Genomic DNA, 25,146 nt, shown 5'->3' on the forward strand with positions numbered 1-25,146 from the left:
CCATACTTAATAACCATTACTACAGTCTACATTATAGACTGTCAGTACACTCACCATACTTAATAACCAGGCTACAGTTTACATTATAGACTGTCATTACACTCACCATACTTAATAACCAGGCTACAGTCTACATTATAGACTCTCAGTACACTCACCATACTTAATAACCATTACTACAGTCTACATTATAGACTGTCAGTACACTCACCATACTTAATAACCATTACTACAGTCTACATTATAGACTGTCAGTACACTCACCATACTTAATAACCATTACTACAGTCTACATTATAGACTGTCAGTACACTCACCATACTTAATAACCATTACTACAGTCTACATTATAGACTGTCAGTAAACTCACTCAGGTTAATAACCATTACTACAGTCTACATTATAGACTGTCAGTACACTCACCATACTTAACCATTACTACAGTCTACATTATAGACTGTAAGTACACTCACCATACTTAATAACCATTACTACAGTCTACATTATAGACTGTCAGTACACTCACCATACTTAATAACCATTACTACAGTCTACATTATAGACTGTCAGTAAACTCACTCACCATACTTAACCATTACTACAGTCTACATTATAGACTGTCAGTACACTCACCATACTTAATAACCATTACTACAGTCTACATTATAGACTGTCAGTACACTCACCATACTTAATAACCATTACTACAGTCTACATTATAAACTGTCAGTACACTCACTCAGCTTAATAACCATTACTACAGTCTACATTATAGACTGTCAGTACACTCACCATACTTAATAACCAGGCTACAGTCTACATTATAGACTGTCAGTACACTCACAATACTTAATAACCATTACTACAGTCTACAATATAGACTGTCAGTAAACTCACCATACTTAATAACCATTACTACAGTCTACATTATAGACTGTCAGTACACTCACCATAATAAATAACCATTACTACAGTCTACATTATAGACTGTCAGTACACTCAGCTTAATAACCAGGCTACAGTCTACATTATAGACTGTCAGTACACTCACTCAGCTTAATAACCATTACTACAGTCTACATTATAGACTGTCAGTACACTCACCATACTTAATAACCAGGCTACCGTCTACATTATAGACTGTCAGTACACTCAGCTTAATAACCAGGCTACAGTCTACATTATAGACTGTCAGTACACTCACTCAGCTTAATAACCATTACTACAGTCTACATTATAGACTGTCAGTACACTCACCATACTTAATAACCAGGCTACCGTCTACATTATAGACTGTCAGTACACTCACCATACTTAATAACCATTACTACAGTCTACATTATAGACTGTCAGTACACTCACCCAGCTGAATAACCAGGCTACAGTCTACATTCTAGACTGTCAGCACACTCACCATACTTAATAACCATTACTACAGTCTACATTATAGACTGTCAGTACACTCACCATACTTAATAACCAGGCTACAGTCTACATTATAGACTGTCAGTACACTCAGCTTAATAACCAGGCTACAGTCTACATTATAGACTGTCAGTACACTCACTCAGCTTAATAACCATTACTACAGTCTACATTATAGACTGTCAGTACACTCACCATACTTAATAACCAGGCTACCGTCTACATTATAGACTGTCAGTACACTCACCAAGGTTAAGAACAAGGCTACAGTCTACATTATAGACTGTCAGTACACTCACTCAGGTTAATAACCATTACTACAGTCTACATTATAGACTGTCAGTAAACTCACCATACTTAATAACCATTACTACAGTCTACATTATAGACTGTCAGTACACTCACCATAATAAATAACCATTACTAGAGTCTACATTATAGACTGTCAGTACACTCAGCTTAATAACCAGGCTACAGTCTACATTATAGACTGTCAGTACACTCACTCAGCTTAATAACCATTACTACAGTCTACATTATAGACTGTCAGTACACTCACCATACTTAATAACCATTACTACAGTCTACATTATAGACTGTCAGTACACTCACCATACTTAATAACCATTACTACAGTCTACATTATAGACTGTCAGTAAACTCACTCAGGTTAATAACCATTACTACAGTCTACATTATAGACTGTCAGTACACTCACCATACTTAACCATTACTACAGTCTACATTATAGACTGTCAGTACACTCACCATACTTAATAACCATTACTACAGTCTACATTATAGACTGTCAGTACACTCACCATACTTAATAACCATTACTACAGTCTACATTATAGACTGTCAGTAAACTCACTCACTATACTTAACCATTACTACAGTCTACATTATAGACTGTCAGTACACTCACCATACTTAATAACCATTAATACAGTCTACATTATAGACTGTCAGTACACTCACCATACTTAATAACCAGGCTACAGTTTACATTATAGACTGTCATTACACTCACCATACTTAATAACCAGGCTACAGTCTACATTATAGACTCTCAGTACACTCACCATACTTAATAACCATTACTACAGTCTACATTATAAACTGTCAGTACACTCACTCAGCTTAATAACCATTACTACAGTCTACATTATAGACTGTCAGTACACTCACCATACTTAATAACCAGGCTACAGTCTACATTATAGACTGTCAGTACACTCACAATACTTAATAACCATTACTACAGTCTACATTATAGACTGTCAGTACACTCACCATACTTAATAACCAGGCTACAGTCTACATTATAGACTGTCAGTACACTCACAATACTTAATAACCATTACTACAGTCTACATTATAGACTGTCAGCACACTCACCATACTTAATAACCATTACAACAGTCTACATTATAGACTGTCAGTGCACTCACCATACTTAATAACCATTACTACAGTCTACATTATAGACTGTCAGTACACTCACCATACTTAATAACCATTACTACAGTCTACATTATAGACTTTCAGTACACTCACCCAGCTTAATAACCAGGTTACAGTCTACATTATAGACTGCTAGTACACTCACTCAGCTTAATAACCATTACTACAGTCTACATTATAGACTGCCAGTACACTCACCATACTTAATAACCATTACTACAGTCTACATTAAAGACTATCAGTACACTCACCATACTTAATAACCATTACTACAGTCTACATTATAGACTGTCATTACACTCACCATACTTAATAACCAGGCTACAGTCTACATTATAGACTCTCAGTACACTCACCATACTTAATAACCATTACTACAGTCTACATTATAAACTGTCAGTACACTCACTCAGCTTAATAACCATTACTACAGTCTACATTATAGACTGTCAGTACACTCACCATACTTAATAACCAGGCTACAGTCTACATTATAGACTGTCAGTACACTCACAATACTTAATAACCATTACTACAGTCTACATTATAGACTGTCAGTACACTCACCATACTTAATAACCAGGCTACAGTCTACATTATAGACTGTCAGTACACTCACAATACTTAATAACCATTACTACAGTCTACATTATAGACTGTCAGCACACTCACCATACTTAATAACCATTACAACAGTCTACATTATAGACTGTCAGTGCACTCACCATACTTAATAACCATTACTACAGTCTACATTATAGACTGTCAGTACACTCACCATATTTAATAACCATTACTACAGTCTACATTATAGACTTTCAGTACACTCACCCAGCTTAATAACCAGGTTACAGTCTACATTATAGACTGCTAGTACACTCACTCAGCTTAATAACCATTACTACAGTCTACATTATAGACTGCCAGTACACTCACCATACTTAATAACCATTACTACAGTCTACATTAAAGACTATCAGTACACTCACCATACTTAATAACCATTACTACAGTCTACATTATAGACTGTCAGTACACTCACCCAGAATTAATAACCATTACTACAGTCTACATTATAGACTGTCAGTACACTCACCATACTTAATAACCAGGCTACAGTCTACATTATAGACTCTCAGTACACTTACCATACTTAATAACCATTACTACAGTCTACATTAAAGACTATCAGTACACTCACTCAGCTTAATAACCATTACTACAGTCTACATTATAGACTGTCAGTACACTCACTCAGGTTAATAACCATTACTAGTCTACATTATAGACTGTCAGTACACTCACCAAGGTTAAGAACAAGGCTACAGTCTACATTATAGACTGTCAGTACACTCACTCAGGTTAATAACCATTACTACAGTCTACATTATAGACTGTCAGTAAACTCACCATACTTAATAACCATTACTACAGTCTACATTATAGACTGTCAGTACACTCACCATAATAAATAACCATTACTACAGTCTACATTATAGACTGTCAGTACACTCAGCTTAATAACCAGGCTACAGTCTACATTATAGACTGTCAGTACACTCACTCAGCTTAATAACCATTACTACAGTCTACATTATAGACTGTCAGTACACTCACCATACTTAATAACCATTACTACAGACTACATTATAGACTGTCAGTACACTCACCATACTTAATAACCATTACTACAGTCTACATTATAGACTGTCAATAAACTCACTCAGGTTAATAACCATTACTACAGTCTACATTATAGACTGTCAGTACACTCACCATACTTAACCATTACTACAGTCTACATTATAGACTGTCAGTACACTCACCATACTTAATAACCATTACTACAGTCTACATTATAGACTGTCAGTACACTCACCATACTTAATAACCATTACTACAGTCTACATTATAGACTGTCAGTAAACTCACTCACCATACTTAACCATTACTACAGTCTACATTATAGACTGTCAGTACACTCACCATACTTAATAACCATTAATACAGTCTACATTATAGACTGTCAGTACACTCACCATACTTAATAACCAGGCTACAGTTTACATTATAGACTGTCATTACACTCACCATACTTAATAACCAGGCTACAGTCTACATTATAGACTCTCAGTACACTCACCATACTTAATAACCATTACTACAGTCTACATTATAAACTGTCAGTACACTCACTCAGCTTAATAACCATTACTACAGTCTACATTATAGACTGTCAGTACACTCACCATACTTAATAACCAGGCTACAGTCTACATTATAGACTGTCAGTACACTCACAATACTTAATAACCATTACTACAGTCTACATTATAGACTGTCAGTACACTCACCATACTTAATAACCAGGCTACAGTCTACATTATAGACTGTCAGTACACTCACAATACTTAATAACCATTACTACAGTCTACATTATAGACTGTCAGCACACTCACCATACTTAATAACCATTACAACAGTCTACATTATAGACTGTCAGTGCACTCACCATACTTAATAACCATTACTACAGTCTACATTATAGACTGTCAGTACACTCACCATACTTAATAACCATTACTACAGTCTACATTATAGACTTTCAGTACACTCACCCAGCTTAATAACCAGGTTACAGTCTACATTATAGACTGCTAGTACACTCACTCAGCTTAATAACCATTACTACAGTCTACATTATAGACTGCCAGTACACTCACCATACTTAATAACCATTACTACAGTCTACATTAAAGACTATCAGTACACTCACCATACTTAATAACCATTACTACAGTCTACATTATAGACTGTCAGTACACTCACCCAGAATTAATAACCATTACTACAGTCTACATTATAGACTGTCAGTACACTCACCATACTTAATAACCAGGCTACAGTCTACATTATAGACTGTCAGTACACTCACCATACTTAATAACCAGGCTACAGTCTACATTATAGACTGTCAGTACACTCACCATACTTAATAACCAGGCTACAGTTTACATTATAGACTGTCATTTCACTCACCATACTTAATAACCAGGCTACAGTCTACATTATAGACTCTCAGTACACTCACCATACTTAATAACCATTACTACAGTCTACATTATAAACTGTCAGTACACTCACTCAGCTTAATAACCATTACTACAGTCTACATTATAGACTGTCAGTACACTCACCATACTTAATAACCAGGCTACAGACTACATTATAGACTGTCAGTACACTCACCATACTTAATAACCATTACTACAGTCTACATTATAGACTGTCAGTACACTCACCATACTTAACCATTACTACAGTCTACATTATAGACTGTCAGTACACTCACCATACTTAATAACCAGGCTACAGTCTACATTATAGACTGTCAGCACACTCACCATACTTAATAACCATTACAACAGTCTACATTATAGACTGTCAGTGCACTCACCATACTTAATAACCATTACTACAGTCTACATTATAGACTGTCAGTACACTCACCATACTTAATAACCATTACTACAGTCTACATTATAGACTTTCAGTACACTCACCCAGCTTAATAACCAGGTTACAGTCTACATTATAGACTGCTAGTACACTCACTCAGCTTAATAACCATTACTACAGTCTACATTATAGACTGCCAGTACACTCACCATACTTAATAACCATTACTACAGTCTACATTAAAGACTATCAGTACACTCACCATACTTAATAACCATTACTACAGTCTACATTATAGACTGTCAGTACACTCACCCAGAATTAATAACCATTACTACAGTCTACATTATAGACTGTCAGTACACTCACCATACTTAATAACCAGGCTACAGTCTACATTATAGACTCTCAGTACACTTACCATACTTAATAACCATTACTACAGTCTACATTAAAGACTATCAGTACACTCACTCAGCTTAATAACCATTACTACAGTCTACATTATAGACTGTCAGTACACTCACCATACTTAATAACCATTACTACAGTCTACATTATAGACTTTCAGTACACTCACCCAGCTTAATAACCAGGCTACAGTCTACATTATAGACTGCTAGTACACTCACTCAGCTTAATAACCATTACTACAGTCTACATTATAGACTGCCAGTACACTCACAATACTTAATAACCATTACTACAGTCTACATTATAGAGTGTCAGTACACTCACCCAGAATTAATAACCATTACTACAGTCTACATTATAGACTCTCAGTACACTCACCATACTTAATAACCAGGCTACAGTCTACATTATAGACTGTCAGTACACTCACCATACTTAATAACCATTACTACAGTCTACATTATAGACTTTCTGTACACTCACCCAGCCTAATAACCAGGCTACAGTCTACATTATAGACTGCTAGTACACTCACTCAGCTTAATAACCATTACTACAGTCTACATTATAGACTGCCAGTACACTCACTATACTTAATAACCATTACTACAGTCTACATTAAAGACTATCAGTACACTCACCATACTTAATAACCATTACTACAGTCTACATTATAGACTGTCAGTACACTCACCCAGAATTAATAACCATTACTACAGTCTACATTATAGACTCTCAGTACACTCACCATGCTTAATAACCAGGCTACAGTTTACATTATAGACTGTCATTACACTCACCATACTTAATAACCAGGCTACAGTCTACATTATAGACTCTCAGTACACTCACCATACTTAATAACCATTACTACAGTCTACATTATAAACTGTCAGTACACTCACTCAGCTTAATAACCATTACTACAGTCTACATTATAGACTGTCAGTACACTCACCATACTTAATAACCATTACTACAGTCTACATTATAGACTGTCAGTACACTCACCCAGAATTAATAACCATTACTACAGTCTACATTATAGACTCTCAGTACACTCACCATGCTTAATAACCAGGCTACAGTTTACATTATAGACTGTCATTACACTCACCATACTTAATAACCAGGCTACAGTCTACATTATAGACTCTCAGTACACTCACCATACTTAATAACCATTACTACAGTCTACATTATAAACTGTCAGTACACTCACTCAGCTTAATAACCATTACTACAGTCTACATTATAGACTGTCAGTACACTCACCATACTTAATAACCAGGCTACAGTCTACATTATAGACTGTCAGTACACTCACAATACTTAATAACCATTACTACAGTCTACATTATAGACTGTCAGTACCCTCACCATACTTAATAACCAGGCTACAGACTACATTATAGACTGTCAGTACACTCACCATACTTAATAACCATTACTGCAGTCTACATTATAGACTGTCAGTACACTCACCATACTTAACCATTACTACAGTCTACATTATAGACTGTCAGTACACTCACCATACTTAATAACCAGGCTACAGTCTACATTATAGACTGTCAGCACACTCACCATACTTAATAACCATTACAACAGTCTACATTATAGACTGTCAGTACACTCACCATACTTAATAACCATTACTACAGTCTACATTATAGACTGTCAGTACACTCACCATACTTAATAACCATTACTACAGTCTACATTATAGACTTTCAGTACACTCACCCAGCTTAATAACCAGGCTACAGTCTACATTATAGACTGCTAGTACACTCACTCAGCTTAATAACCATTACTACAGTCTACATTATAGACTGCCAGTACACTCACCATACTTAATAACCATTACTACAGTCTACATTAAAGACTATCAGTACACTCACCATACTTAATAACCATTACTACAGTCTACATTATAGACTGTCAGTACACTCACCCAGAATTAATAACCATTACTACAGTCTACATTATAGACTGTCAGTACACTCACTCAGCTTAATAACCATTACTACAGTCTACATTATAGACTGTCACTACACTCACCATACTTAATAACCATTACTACAGTCTACATTATAGACTTTCAGTACACTCACCCAGCTTAATAACCAGGCTACAGTCTACATTATAGACTGCTAGTACACTCACTCAGCTTAATAACCATTACTACAGTCTACATTATAGACTGCCAGTACACTCACAATACTTAATAACCATTACTACAGTCTACATTATAGACTGTCAGTACACTCACCCAGAATTAATAACCATTACTACAGTCTACATTATAGACTCTCAGTACACTCACCATACTTAATAACCAGGCTACAGTCTACATTATAGACTGTCAGTACACTCACCATACTTAATAACCATTACTACAGTCTACATTATAGACTTTCTGTACACTCACCCAGCCTAATAACCAGGCTACAGTCTACATTATAGACTGCTAGTACACTCACTCAGCTTAATAACCATTACTACAGTCTACATTATAGACTGCCAGTACACTCACCATACTTAATAACCATTACTACAGTCTACATTAAAGACTATCAGTACACTCACCATACTTAATAACCATTACTACAGTCTACATTATAGACTGTCAGTACACTCACCCAGAATTAATAACCATTACTACAGTCTACATTATAGACTCTCAGTACACTCACCATGCTTAATAACCAGGCTACAGTTTACATTATAGACTCTCAGTACACTCACCATACTTAATAACCATTACTACAGTCTACATTATAAACTGTCAGTACACTCACTCAGCTTAATAACCATTACTACAGTCTACATTATAGACTGTCAGCACACTCACCATACTTAATAACCATTACAACAGTCTACATTATAGACTGTCAGTGCACTCACCATACTTAATAACCATTACTACAGTCTACATTATAGACTGTCAGTACACTCACCATACTTAATAACCATTACTACAGTCTACATTATAGACTTTCAGTACACTCACCCAGCTTAATAACCAGGTTACAGTCTACATTATAGACTGCTAGTACACTCACTCAGCTTAATAACCATTACTACAGTCTACATTATAGACTGCCAGTACACTCACCATACTTAATAACCATTACTACAGTCTACATTAAAGACTATCAGTACACTCACCATACTTAATAACCATTACTACAGTCTACATTATAGACTGTCAGTACACTCACCCAGAATTAATAACCATTACTACAGTCTACATTATAGACTGTCAGTACACTCACCATACTTAATAACCAGGCTACAGTCTACATTATAGACTGTCAGTACACTCACCATACTTAATAACCAGGCTACAGTCTACATTATAGACTGTCAGTACACTCACCATACTTAATAACCAGGCTACAGTTTACATTATAGACTGTCATTACACTCACCATACTTAATAACCAGGCTACAGTCTACATTATAGACTCTCAGTACACTCACCATACTTAATAACCATTACTACAGTCTACATTATAAACTGTCAGTACACTCACTCAGCTTAATAACCATTACTACAGTCTACATTATAGACTGTCAGTACACTCACCATACTTAATAACCAGGCTACAGTCTACATTATAGACTGTCAGTACACTCACAATACTTAATAACCATTACTACAGTCTACATTATAGACTGTCAGTACACTCACCATACTTAATAACCAGGCTACAGACTACATTATAGACTGTCAGTACACTCACCATACTTAATAACCATTACTACAGTCTACATTATAGACTGTCAGTACACTCACCATACTTAACCATTACTACAGTCTACATTATAGACTGTCAGTACACTCACCATACTTAATAACCAGGCTACAGTCTACATTATAGACTGTCAGCACACTCACCATACTTAATAACCATTACAACAGTCTACATTATAGACTGTCAGTGCACTCACCATACTTAATAACCATTACTACAGTCTACATTATAGACTGTCAGTACACTCACCATACTTAATAACCATTACTACAGTCTACATTATAGACTTTCAGTACACTCACCCAGCTTAATAACCAGGTTACAGTCTACATTATAGACTGCTAGTACACTCACTCAGCTTAATAACCATTACTACAGTCTACATTATAGACTGCCAGTACACTCACCATACTAAATAACCATTACTACAGTCTACATTAAAGACTATCAGTACACTCACCATACTTAATAACCATTACTACAGTCTACATTATAGACTGTCAGTACACTCACCCAGAATTAATAACCATTACTACAGTCTACATTATAGACTGTCAGTACACTCACCATACTTAATAACCAGGCTACAGTCTACATTATAGACTCTCAGTACACTTACCATACTTAATAACCATTACTACAGTCTACATTAAAGACTATCAGTACACTCACTCAGCTTAATAACCATTACTACAGTCTACATTATAGACTGTCAGTACACTCACCATACTTAATAACCATTACTACAGTCTACATTATAGACTTTCAGTACACTCACCCAGCTTAATAACCAGGCTACAGTCTACATTATAGACTGCTAGTACACTCACTCAGCTTAATAACCATTACTACAGTCTACATTATAGACTGCCAGTACACTCACAATACTTAATAACCATTACTACAGTCTACATTATAGAGTGTCAGTACACTCACCCAGAATTAATAACCATTACTACAGTCTACATTATAGACTCTCAGTACACTCACCATACTTAATAACCAGGCTACAGTCTACATTATAGACTGTCAGTACACTCACCATACTTAATAACCATTACTACAGTCTACATTATAGACTTTCTGTACACTCACCCAGCCTAATAACCAGGCTACAGTCTACATTATAGACTGCTAGTACACTCACTCAGCTTAATAACCATTACTACAGTCTACATTATAGACTGCCAGTACACTCACTATACTTAATAACCATTACTACAGTCTACATTAAAGACTATCAGTACACTCACCATACTTAATAACCATTACTACAGTCTACATTATAGACTGTCAGTACACTCACCCAGAATTAATAACCATTACTACAGTCTACATTATAGACTCTCAGTACACTCACCATGCTTAATAACCAGGCTACAGTTTACATTATAGACTGTCATTACACTCACCATACTTAATAACCAGGCTACAGTCTACATTATAGACTCTCAGTACACTCACCATACTTAATAACCATTACTACAGTCTACATTATAAACTGTCAGTACACTCACTCAGCTTAATAACCATTACTACAGTCTACATTATAGACTGTCAGTACACTCACCATACTTAATAACCATTACTACAGTCTACATTATAGACTGTCAGTACACTCACCCAGAATTAATAACCATTACTACAGTCTACATTATAGACTCTCAGTACACTCACCATGCTTAATAACCAGGCTACAGTTTACATTATAGACTGTCATTACACTCACCATACTTAATAACCAGGCTACAGTCTACATTATAGACTCTCAGTACACTCACCATACTTAATAACCATTACTACAGTCTACATTATAAACTGTCAGTACACTCACTCAGCTTAATAACCATTACTACAGTCTACATTATAGACTGTCAGTACACTCACCATACTTAATAACCAGGCTACAGTCTACATTATAGACTGTCAGTACACTCACCATACTTAATAACCATTACTACAGTCTACATTATAGACTTTCAGTACACTCACCCAGCTTAATAACCAGGCTACAGTCTACATTATAGACTGCTAGTACACTCACTCAGCTTAATAACCATTACTACAGTCTACATTATAGACTGCCAGTACACTCACCATACTTAATAACCATTACTACAGTCTACATTAAAGACTATCAGTACACTCACCATACTTAATAACCATTACTACAGTCTACATTATAGACTGTCAGTACACTCACCATACTTAATAACCAGGCTACAGTCTACATTATAGACTCTCAATACACTTACCATACTTAATAACCATTACTACAGTCTACATTATAGACTCTCAGTACACTCACCATACTTAATAACCAGGCTACAGTTTACATTATAGACTGTCAGTACACTCACCATACTTAATAACCAGGCTACAGTCTACATTATAGACTCTCAGTACACTCACCATACTTAATAACCATTACTACAGTCTACATTATAAACTGTCAGTACACTCACTCAGCTTAATAACCATTACTACAGTCTACATTATAGACTGTCAGTACACTCACCATACTTAATAACCAGGCTACAGTCTACATTATAGACTGTCAGTACACTCACAATACTTAATAACCATTACTACAGTCTACATTATAGACTGTCAGTACACTCACCATACTTAATAACCAGGCTACAGACTACATTATAGACTGTCAGTACACTCACCATACTTAATAACCATTACTACAGTCTACATTATAGACTGTCAGTACACTCACCCAGAATTAATAACCATTACTACAGTCTACATTATAGACTGTCAGTACACTCACCATACTTAATAACCAGGCTACAGTCTACATTATAGACTCTCAGTACACTTACCATACTTAATAACCATTACTACAGTCTACATTAAAGACTATCAGTACACTCACTCAGCTTAATAACCATTACTACAGTCTACATTATAGACTGTCAGTACACTCACCATACTTAATAACCATTACTACAGTCTACATTATAGACTTTCAGTACACTCACCCAGCTTAATAACCAGGCTACAGTCTACATTATAGACTGCTAGTACACTCACTCAGCTTAATAACCATTACTACAGTCTACATTATAGACTGCCAGTACACTCACCATACTTAATAACCATTACTACAGTCTACATTAAAGACTATCAGTACACTCACCATACTTAATAACCATTACTACAGTCTACATTATAGACTGTCAGTACACTCACCCAGAATTAATAACCATGACTACAGTCTACATTATAGACTGTCAGTACACTCACCATACTTAATAACCAGGCTACAGTCTACATTATAGACTCTCAATACACTTACCATACTTAATAACCATTACTACAGTCTACATTATAGACTCTCAGTACACTCACCATACTTAATAACCAGGCTACAGTTTACATTATAGACTGTCAGTACACTCACCATACTTAATAACCAGGCTACAGTCTACATTATAGACTCTCAGTACACTCACCATACTTAATAACCATTACTACAGTCTACATTATAAACTGTCAGTACACTCACTCAGCTTAATAACCATTACTACAGTCTACATTATAGACTGTCAGTACACTCACCATACTTAATAACCAGGCTACAGTCTACATTATAGACTGTCAGTACACTCACAATACTTAATAACCATTACTACAGTCTACATTATAGACTGTCAGTACACTCACCATACTTAATAACCAGGCTACAGACTACATTATAGACTGTCAGTACACTCACCATACTTAATAACCATTACTACAGTCTACATTATAGACTGTCAGTACACTCACCCAGAATTAATAACCATTACTACAGTCTACATTATAGACTGTCAGTACACTCACCATACTTAATAACCAGGCTACAGTCTACATTATAGACTCTCAGTACACTTACCATACTTAATAACCATTACTACAGTCTACATTAAAGACTATCAGTACACTCACTCAGCTTAATAACCATTACTACAGTCTACATTATAGACTGCCAGTACACTCACAATACTTAATAACCATTACTACAGTCTACATTATAAACTGTCAGTACACTCACTCAGCTTAATAACCATTACTACAGTCTACATTATAGACTGTCAGTACACTCACCATACTTAATAACCATTACTACAGTCTACATTATAGACTGTCAGTACACTCACCCAGAATTAATAACCATTACTACAGTCTACATTATAGACTCTCAGTACACTCACCATGCTTAATAACCAGGCTACAGTTTACATTATAGACTGTCATTACACTCACCATACTTAATAACCAGGCTACAGTCTACATTATAGACTCTCAGTACACTCACCATACTTAATAACCATTACTACAGTCTACATTATAAACTGTCAGTACACTCACTCAGCTTAATAACCATTACTACAGTCTACATTATAGACTGTCAGTACACTCACCATACTTAATAACCAGGCTACAGTCTACATTATAGACTGTCAGTACACTCACAATACTTAATAACCATTACTACAGTCTACATTATAGACTGTCAGTACCCTCACCATACTTAATAACCAGGCTACAGACTACATTATAGACTGTCAGTACACTCACCATACTTAATAACCATTACTACAGTCTACATTATAGACTGTCAGTACACTCACCATACTTAACCATTACTACAGTCTACATTATAGACTGTCAGTACACTCACCATACTTAATAACCAGGCTACAGTCTACATTATAGACTGTCAGCACACTCACCATACTTAATAACCATTACAACAGTCTACATTATAGACTGTCAGTACACTCACCATACTTAATAACCATTACTACAGTCTACATTATAGACTGTCAGTACACTCACCATACTTAATAACCATTACTACAGTCTACATTATAGACTTTCAGTACACTCACCCAGCTTAATAACCAGGCTACAGTCTACATTATAGACTGCTAGTACACTCACTCAGCTTAATAACCATTACTACAGTCTACATTATAGACTGCCAGTACACTCACCATACTTAATAACCATTACTACAGTCTACATTAAAGACTATCAGTACACTCACCATACTTAATAACCATTACTACAGTCTACATTATAGACTGTCAGTACACTCACCCAGAATTAATAACCATTACTACAGTCTACATTATAGACTGTCAGTACACTCACCATACTTAATAACCAGGCTACAGTCTACATTATAGACTCTCAGTACACTTACCATACTTAATAACCATTACTACAGTCTACATTAAAGACTATCAGTACACTCACTCAGCTTAATAACCATTACTACAGTCTACATTATAGACTGTCAGTACACTCACAATACTTAATAACCATTACTACAGTCTACATTATAGACTGTCAGTACACTCACCCAGAATTAATAACCATTACTACAGTCTACATTATAGACTCTCAGTACACTCACCATACTTAATAACCAGGCTACAGTCTACATTATAGACTGTCAGTACACTCACCATACTTAATAACCATTACTACAGTCTACATTATAGACTTTCTGTACACTCACCCAGCCTAATAACCAGGCTACAGTCTACATTATAGACTGCTAGTACACTCACTCAGCTTAATAACCATTACTACAGTCTACATTATAGACTGCCAGTACACTCACCATACTTAATAACCATTACTACAGTCTACATTAAAGACTATCAGTACACTCACCATACTTAATAACCATTACTACAGTCTACATTATAGACTGTCAGTACACTCACCCAGAATTAATAACCATTACTACAGTCTACATTATAGACTCTCAGTACACTCACCATGCTTAATAACCAGGCTACAGTTTACATTATAGACTGTCATTACACTCACCATACTTAATAACCAGGCTACAGTCTACATTATAGACTCTCAGTACACTCACCATACTTAATAACCATTACTACAGTCTACATTATAAACTGTCAGTACACTCACTCAGCTTAATAACCATTACTACAGTCTACATTATAGACTGTCAGTACACTCACCATACTTAATAACCAGGCTACAGTCTACATTATAGACTGTCAGTACACTCACAATACTTAATAACCATTACTACAGTCTACATTATAGACTGTCAGTACCCTCACCATACTTAATAACCAGGCTACAGACTACATTATAGACTGTCAGTACACTCACCATACTTAATAACCATTACTACAGTCTACATTATAGACTGTCAGTACCCTCACCATACTTAATAACCAGGCTACAGACTACATTATAGACTGTCAGTACACTCACCATACTTAATAACCATTACAACAGTCTACATTATAGACTGTCAGTACACTCACCATACTTAATAACCATTACTACAGTCTACATTATAGACTGTCAGTACACTCACCATACTTAATAACCATTACTACAGTCTACATTATAGACTTTCAGTACACTCACCCAGCTTAATAACCAGGCTACAGTCTACATTATAGACTGCTAGTACACTCACTCAGCTTAATAACCATTACTACAGTCTACATTATAGACTGCCAGTACACTCACCATACTTAATAACCATTACTACAGTCTACATTAAAGACTATCAGTACACTCACCATACTTAATAACCATTACTACAGTCTACATTATAGACTGTCAGTACACTCACCCAGAATTAATAACCATGACTACAGTCTACATTATAGACTGTCAGTACACTCACCATACTTAATAACCAGGCTACAGTCTACATTATAGACTCTCAATACACTTACCATACTTAATAACCATTACTACAGTCTACATTATAGACTCTCATTACACTCACCATACTTAATAACCAGGCTACAGTTTACATTATAGACTGTCAGTACACTCACCATACTTAATAACCAGGCTACAGTCTACATTATAGACTCTCAGTACACTCACCATACTTAATAACCATTACTACAGTCTACATTATAAACTGTCAGTACACTCACTCAGCTTAATAACCATTACTACAGTCTACATTATAGACTGTCAGTACACTCACCATACTTAATAACCAGGCTACAGTCTACATTATAGACTGTCAGTACACTCACAATACTTAATAACCATTACTACAGTCTACATTATAGACTGTCAGTACACTCACCATACTTAATAACCAGGCTACAGACTACATTATAGACTGTCAGTACACTCACCATACTTAATAACCATTACTACAGTCTACATTATAGACTGTCAGTACACTCACCCAGAATTAATAACCATTACTACAGTCTACATTATAGACTGTCAGTACACTCACCATACTTAATAACCAGGCTACAGTCTACATTATAGACTCTCAGTACACTTACCATACTTAATAACCATTACTACAGTCTACATTAAAGACTATCAGTACACTCACTCAGCTTAATAACCATTACTACAGTCTACATTATAGACTGTCAGTACACTCACCATACTTAATAACCATTACTACAGTCTACATTATAGACTTTCAGTACACTCACCCAGCTTAATAACCAGGCTACAGTCTACATTATAGACTGCTAGTACACTCACTCAGCTTAATAACCATTACTACAGTCTACATTATAGACTGCCAGTACACTCACAATACTTAATAACCATTACTACAGTCTACATTATAGACTGTCAGTACACTCACCCAGAATTAATAACCATTACTACAGTCTACATTATAGACTCTCAGTACACTCACCATACTTAATAACCAGGCTACAGTCTACATTATAGACTGTCAGTACACTCACCATACTTAATAACCATTACTACAGTCTACATTATAGACTTTCTGTACACTCACCCAGCCTAATAACCAGGCTACAGTCTACATTATAGACTGCTAGTACACTCACTCAGCTTAATAACCATTACTACAGTCTACATTATAGACTCTCAGTACACTCACCATGCTTAATAACCAGGCTACAGTTTACATTATAGACTGTCATTACACTCACCATACTTAATAACCAGGCTACAGTCTACATTATAGACTCTCAGTACACTCACCATACTTAATAACCATTACTACAGTCTACATTATAAACTGTCAGTACACTCACTCAGCTTAATAACCATTACTACAGTCTACATTATAGACTGTCAGTACACTCACCATACTTAATAACCATTACTACAGTCTACATTATAGACTGTCAGTACACTCACCCAGAATTAATAACCATTACTACAGTCTACATTATAGACTCTCAGTACACTCACCATGCTTAATAACCAGGCTACAGTTTACATTATAGACTGTCATTACACTCACCATACTTAATAACCAGGCTACAGTCTACATTATAGACTCTCAGTACACTCACCATACTTAATAACCATTACTACAGTCTACATTATAAACTGTCAGTACACTCACTCAGCTTAATAACCATTACTACAGTCTACATTATAGACTGTCAGTACACTCACCATACTTAATAACCAGGCTACAGTCTACATTATAGACTGTCAGTACACTCACAATACTTAATAACCATTACTACAGTCTACATTATAGACTGTCAGTACCCTCACCATACTTAATAACCAGGCTACAGACTACATTATAGACTGTCAGTACACTCACCATACTTAATAACCAGGCTACAGTCTACATTATAGACTGTCAGCACACTCACCATACTTAATAACCATTACAACAGTCTACATTATAGACTGTCAGTACACTCACCATACTTAATAACCAGGCTACAGTCTACATTATAGACTGTCAGCACACTCACCATACTTAATAACCATTACAACAGTCTACATTATAGACTGTCAGTACACTCACCATACTTAATAACCATTACTACAGTCTACATTATAGACTGTCAGTACACTCACCATACTTAATAACCATTACTACAGTCTACATTATAGACTTTCAGTACACTCACCCAGCTTAATAACCAGGCTACAGTCTACATTATAGACTGCTAGTACACTCACTCAGCTTAATAACCATTACTACAGTCTACATTATAGACTGCCAGTACACTCACCATACTTAATAACCATTACTACAGTCTACATTAAAGACTATCAGTACACTCACCATACTTAATAACCATTACTACAGTCTACATTATAGACTGTCAGTACACTCACCCAGAATTAATAACCATTACTACAGTCTACATTATAGACTGTCAGTACACTCACCATACTTAATAACCAGGCTACAGTCTACATTATAGACTCTCAGTACACTTACCATACTTAATAACCATTACTACAGTCTACATTAAAGACTATCAGTACACTCACTCAGCTTAATAACCATTACTACAGTCTACATTATAGACTGTCAGTACACTCACCATACTTAATAACCATTACTACAGTCTACATTATAGACTTTCAGTACACTCACCCAGCTTAATAACCAGGCTACAGTCTACATTATAGACTGCTAGTACACTCACTCAGCTTAATAACCATTACTACAGTCTACATTATAGACTGCCAGTACACTCACAATACTTAATAACCATTACTACAGTCTACATTATAGACTGTCAGTACACTCACCCAGAATTAATAACCATTACTACAGTCTACATTATAGACTCTCAGTACACTCACCATACTTAATAACCAGGCTACAGTCTACATTATAGACTGTCAGTACACTCAGTATACTTAATAACCATTACTACAGTCTACATTATAGACTTTCTGTACACTCACCCAGCCTAATAACCAGGCTACAGTCTACATTATAGACTGCTAGTACACTCACTCAGCTTAATAACCATTACTACAGTCTACATTATAGACTGCCAGTACACTCACCATACTTAATAACCATTACTACAGTCTACATTATAGACTCTCAGTACACTCACCATACTTAATAACCATTACTACAGTCTACATTATAAACTGTCAGTACACTCACTCAGCTTAATAACCATTACTACAGTCTACATTATAGACTGTCAGTACACTCACCATACTTAATAACCAGGCTACAGTCTACATTATAGACTGTCAGTACACTCACAATACTTAATAACCATTACTACAGTCTACATTATAGACTGTCAGTACCCTCACCATACTTAATAACCAGGCTACAGACTACATTATAGACTGTCAGTACACTCACCATACTTAATAACCATTACTACAGTCTACATTATAGACTGTCAGTACACTCACCATACTTAACCATTACTACAGTCTACATTATAGACTGTCAGTACACTCACCATACTTAATAACCAGGCTACAGTCTACATTATAGACTGTCAGCACACTCACCATACTTAATAACCATTACAACAGTCTACATTATAGACTGTCAGTACACTCACCATACTTAATAACCATTACTACAGTCTACATTATAGACTGTCAGTACACTCACCATACTTAATAACCATTACTGCAGTCTACATTATAGACTTTCAGTACACTCACCCAGCTTAATAACCAGGCTACAGTCTACATTATAGACTGCTAGTACACTCACTCAGCTTAATAACCATTACTACAGTCTACATTATAGACTGCCAGTACACTCACCATACTTAATAACCATTACTACAGTCTACATTAAAGACTATCAGTACACTCACCATACTTAATAACCATTACTACAGTCTACATTATAGACTGTCAGTACACTCACCCAGAATTAATAACCATGACTACAGTCTACATTATAGACTGTCAGTACACTCACCATACTTAATAACCAGGCTACAGTCTACATTATAGACTCTCAATACACTTACCATACTTAATAACCATTACTACAGTCTACATTATAGACTCTCATTACACTCACCATACTTAATAACCAGGCTACAGTTTACATTATAGACTGTCAGTACACTCACCATACTTAATAACCAGGCTACAGTCTACATTATAGACTCTCAGTACACTCACCATACTTAATAACCAGGCTACAGTCTACATTATAGACTGTCAGTACACTCACAATACTTTATAACCATTACTACAGTCTACATTATAGACTGTCAGTACACTCACCATACTTAATAACCAGGCTACAGACTACATTATAGACTGTCAGTACACTCACCATACTTAATAACCATTACTACAGTCTACATTATAGACTGTCAGTACACTCTGGTTAATAACCATTACTACAGTCTACATTATAGACTGTCAGTACACTCACCATACTTAATAACCATTACTACAGTCTACATTATAGACTGTCAGTACACTCACCATACTTAATAACCATTACTACAGTCTACATTATAGACTGTCAGTACACTCACCATACTTAATAACCAGGCTACAGTCTACATTATAGACTGTTAGTACACTCACCATACTTAATAACCATTACCACAGTCTACATTATAGACTGTCAGTACACTCACCATACTTAATAACCATTACTACAGTCTACATTATAGACTGTCAGTACACTCACCATACTTAATAACCAGGCTACAGTCTACATTATAGACTGTCAGTACACTCTGGTTAATAACCATTACTACAGTCTACATTCGTGTAGGAACAACCACAAAGCACACAGATGTAGTTTTATATCACTCCCATTGTTTCCCTCCACGATGTCTCCTTTAAGCAATAAATTACTCGCGGGGTGTAAAGAAAACAGTCATCTCGACGAATACTGGCACATCTTATGCCCCTCACGAGGTAAACTATTCACAAATTAAATCGTTTGTATTTTGTCAATGACCATAGCCTCAGCACTGCCCCATAGACTCAGCACTGTCCCATAGACTCAACACTGTGCCATAGACTCAGCACTGCCCCATAGACTCAGCACTGTCCCATAGACTCAGCACTGCACCATAGACTCAACACTGCCCATAGACTCAACACTGCACCATAAACTCAGCACTGCCCCATAGACTCAGCACTGCCCATAGACTCAGCACTGTCCCATAGACTCAGCACTGCCCCATAGACTCAGCACTGCCCCATATACTCAGCACTGCCCCATAGACTCAGCACTGCCCCATAGACTCAGCACTGCCCCATAGACTCAGCACTGCACCATAGACTCAACACTGCCCCATAGACTCAGCACTGCCCATAGACTCAACACTGCCCCATAGACTCAACACTGCACCATAGACTCAGCACTGCCCCATAGACTCAGCACTGCCCATAGACTCAACACTGCCCCATAGACTCAACACTGCACCATAGACTCAACACTGCCCCATAGACTCAGCACTGCCCCATAGACTCAGCACTGCCCATAGACTCAACACTGCCCCATAGATTCAGCACCGCCCCATAGACCCAACACTGCCCATAAATTCAACAGTGCATATTTAAACTATCTGCGAATCACGGGCTGGACATTTGAGGCCACTTTTTACCTCATGTTTTCCCTCACGAGAGGCGATCTCGCACCCCTGGGGGGTCGTCATCGTCGTTAATTTCTGCTCCGAAAAAAATCAAATCCGCACCTCACGACTCTCAAAATGGCGCCTGGCCGAGGAGGAGCCTCAAAAATTTTGCGGGAAAAAAAAAATCCCGCGTCACGTGGCTAGGGAGGAACCAAATCTGATTGGCTCCAAGTCGCCGCTTGGACCAATCAGAGAGCTCCAAGCGCCTCGCCTCACAGCAGCTCCGCTCCTGCACTGACAGATCACTGCAGAAGGTCTCTCGTCTGTAGTTGAATAGTGTAATAGTGTGTGTATCTGTGTGTCTGTGTGTATGTGTATTTATCTCTGTGTGTGTATGTGTATCTGTGTGTATGTGTGTGTATCTGTGTGTATGTGAGTATGTATCTGTGTATGTCTCTGTGTGTCTCCGTGTGTGTCCGTGTGTGTACGTGTGTGTGTCTCTGTGTGTGGTGTGTGTCTCTGTGTGTGTACGTGTGTGTCTCTGTGTGTGTGTCTCTGTGTGTGGTGTGTGTCTCTGTGTGTGATGTGTGTGTGTGTCTCCGTGTGTGTCTCTGTGTGTGTCTCTGTGTGTGTCTCTGTGTGTGGTGTGTGTCTCTGTGTGTGTGTCTCTGTGTGTGTCTCTGTGTGTGATGTGTGTGTCTCCGTGTGTGATGTGTGTGTCTCTGTGTGTGTGTCTCTGGGTGTGTCTCTGTGTGTGATGTGTGTGTGTCTCTGTGTGTGATGTGTGTGTCTCTGTGTGTGTGTCTGTGTGTGTGTATGTGGGGAGCGGTAGTGTAGTGATTAGCGCTACGCCGCGCTACGATTCTCTGAACCGGTCCTGGGCCTCCCCTAGGTCGACTCAGCCTCAAATGAGTACCTGGTGTGGTGGTGTGTAGTAAACATCACCACTGGGGGAGACAAAGGCGGTCGGGCGTGGTACTGGCCACCCACCCCCTTGTGTACCACAGTGCCGGCCCTTATAGGTGCTGCTACTCTCTTACAGCACTTGCCCCTACAGATTGTTAAGGCTGTACGGGGGATCTTTGTGTGTGATGTCTGTGTGTGTCTTGTGTGTGTGTGATGTCTGTGTGTGTGTGATGTCTGTGTGTGTGTGATGTGTGTGTGATGTCTGTGTGTGTGATGTCTGTGTGTGTGTGATGTCTGTGTGTGTGTGTGATGTCTGTGTGTGATGTCTGTGTGTGTGTCGTGTGTGTGTGATGTCTTTGTATGTGTGATGTCTGTGTGTGTCTTGTGTGTGTGTTGTGTGTGTGATGTCTGTGTGTGTCTTGTGTGTGTGTGATGGCTGTGTGTGTGATGGCTGTGTGTGTGTGATGTCTGTGTGTGTCTTGTGTGTGTGTGATGGCTGTGTGTATGTGATGTCTGTGTGTGTCTTGTGTGTGTCTGTGTGTGTGTGATGTCTGTGTGTATGATGTGTGTGTGATGTCTGTGTGTGTCTTGTGTGATGTCTGTGTGTGTGTCTGTGTGTCTTGTGTGTGTGATGTCTGTGTGTGTGATGTCTGTGTGTGTGTCTTGTGTGTTTGTGATGTCTGTGTGTGTCTTGTGTGTGTGATGGCTGTGTGCGTGTGATGTCTGTGTGTGTCTTGTGTGTGTGATGTGTGTGTGATGTCTGTGTGAGTCTTTTGTGTGTGTGTGTGATGTCTGTGTGTGTATTGTGTGTGTGTGTGATGGCTGTGTGTGTTATGTCTGTGTGTGTCTTGTGTGTGTCTGTGTGTGTGATGTCTGTGTGTGTCTTGTGTGATGTGTGTGTGATGTCTGTGTGTGTGTGATGTCTGTGTGTGTGTCGTGTGTGTGTGATGTCTGTGTGTGTGTGTGATGTCTGTGTGTGATGTCTGTGTGTGTCGTGTGTGTGTCTTGTGTGTGTGTGTGTGATGGCTGTGTGTGCGTGATGTCTGTGTGTGTCTTGTGTGTGTGTGTGATGGCTGTGTGTGTGTGATGTCTGTGTGTGTCTTATGTGTGTCTTGTGTGTGTGTGTGTGATGGCTGTGTGTGTGTGATGTCTGTGTGTGTCTTGTGTGTGTGTGATGGCTGTGTGTATGTGATGTCTGTGTGTGTCTTGTGTGTGTCTGTGTGTGTGTGATGTCTGTGTGTATGATGTGTGTGTGATGTCTGTGTGTGTCTTGTGTGATGTCTGTGTGTGTGTCTGTGTGTCTTGTGTGTGTGATGTCTGTGTGTGTGTCTTGTGTGTTTGTGATGTCTGTGTGTGTCTTGTGTGTGTGATGGCTGTGTGCGTGTGATGTC

At 37.3% G+C, this 25,146-nt stretch overlaps 1 protein-coding gene across 1 annotated transcript in view; it reads right to left on the reverse strand.

The window, feature by feature from the left end:
- LOC142916570 (uncharacterized) overlaps window positions 1–22,991 on the reverse strand; it is a 34,272-nt gene extending 11,281 nt beyond the window's left edge. Inside the window, exon 1 of the mRNA XM_076061690.1 lies at window positions 22,880–22,991. Coding sequence (XP_075917805.1) covers window positions 22,880–22,930 — 51 coding nt within the window. The 5' untranslated portion in view covers window positions 22,931–22,991. The remainder of the gene's footprint in view (window positions 1–22,879) is intronic.
- Window positions 22,992–25,146: the final 2,155 nt, after the last annotated feature.

This window comes from Petromyzon marinus, unplaced genomic scaffold (genome assembly GCF_048934315.1).
Source record: "Petromyzon marinus isolate PM22_M1 ecotype Great Lakes invasive population unplaced genomic scaffold, UKy_Petmar_22M1.pri1.0 PM_G_Scaffold_4, whole genome shotgun sequence".
Lineage (NCBI taxonomy): Eukaryota > Metazoa > Chordata > Hyperoartia > Petromyzontiformes > Petromyzontidae > Petromyzon > Petromyzon marinus.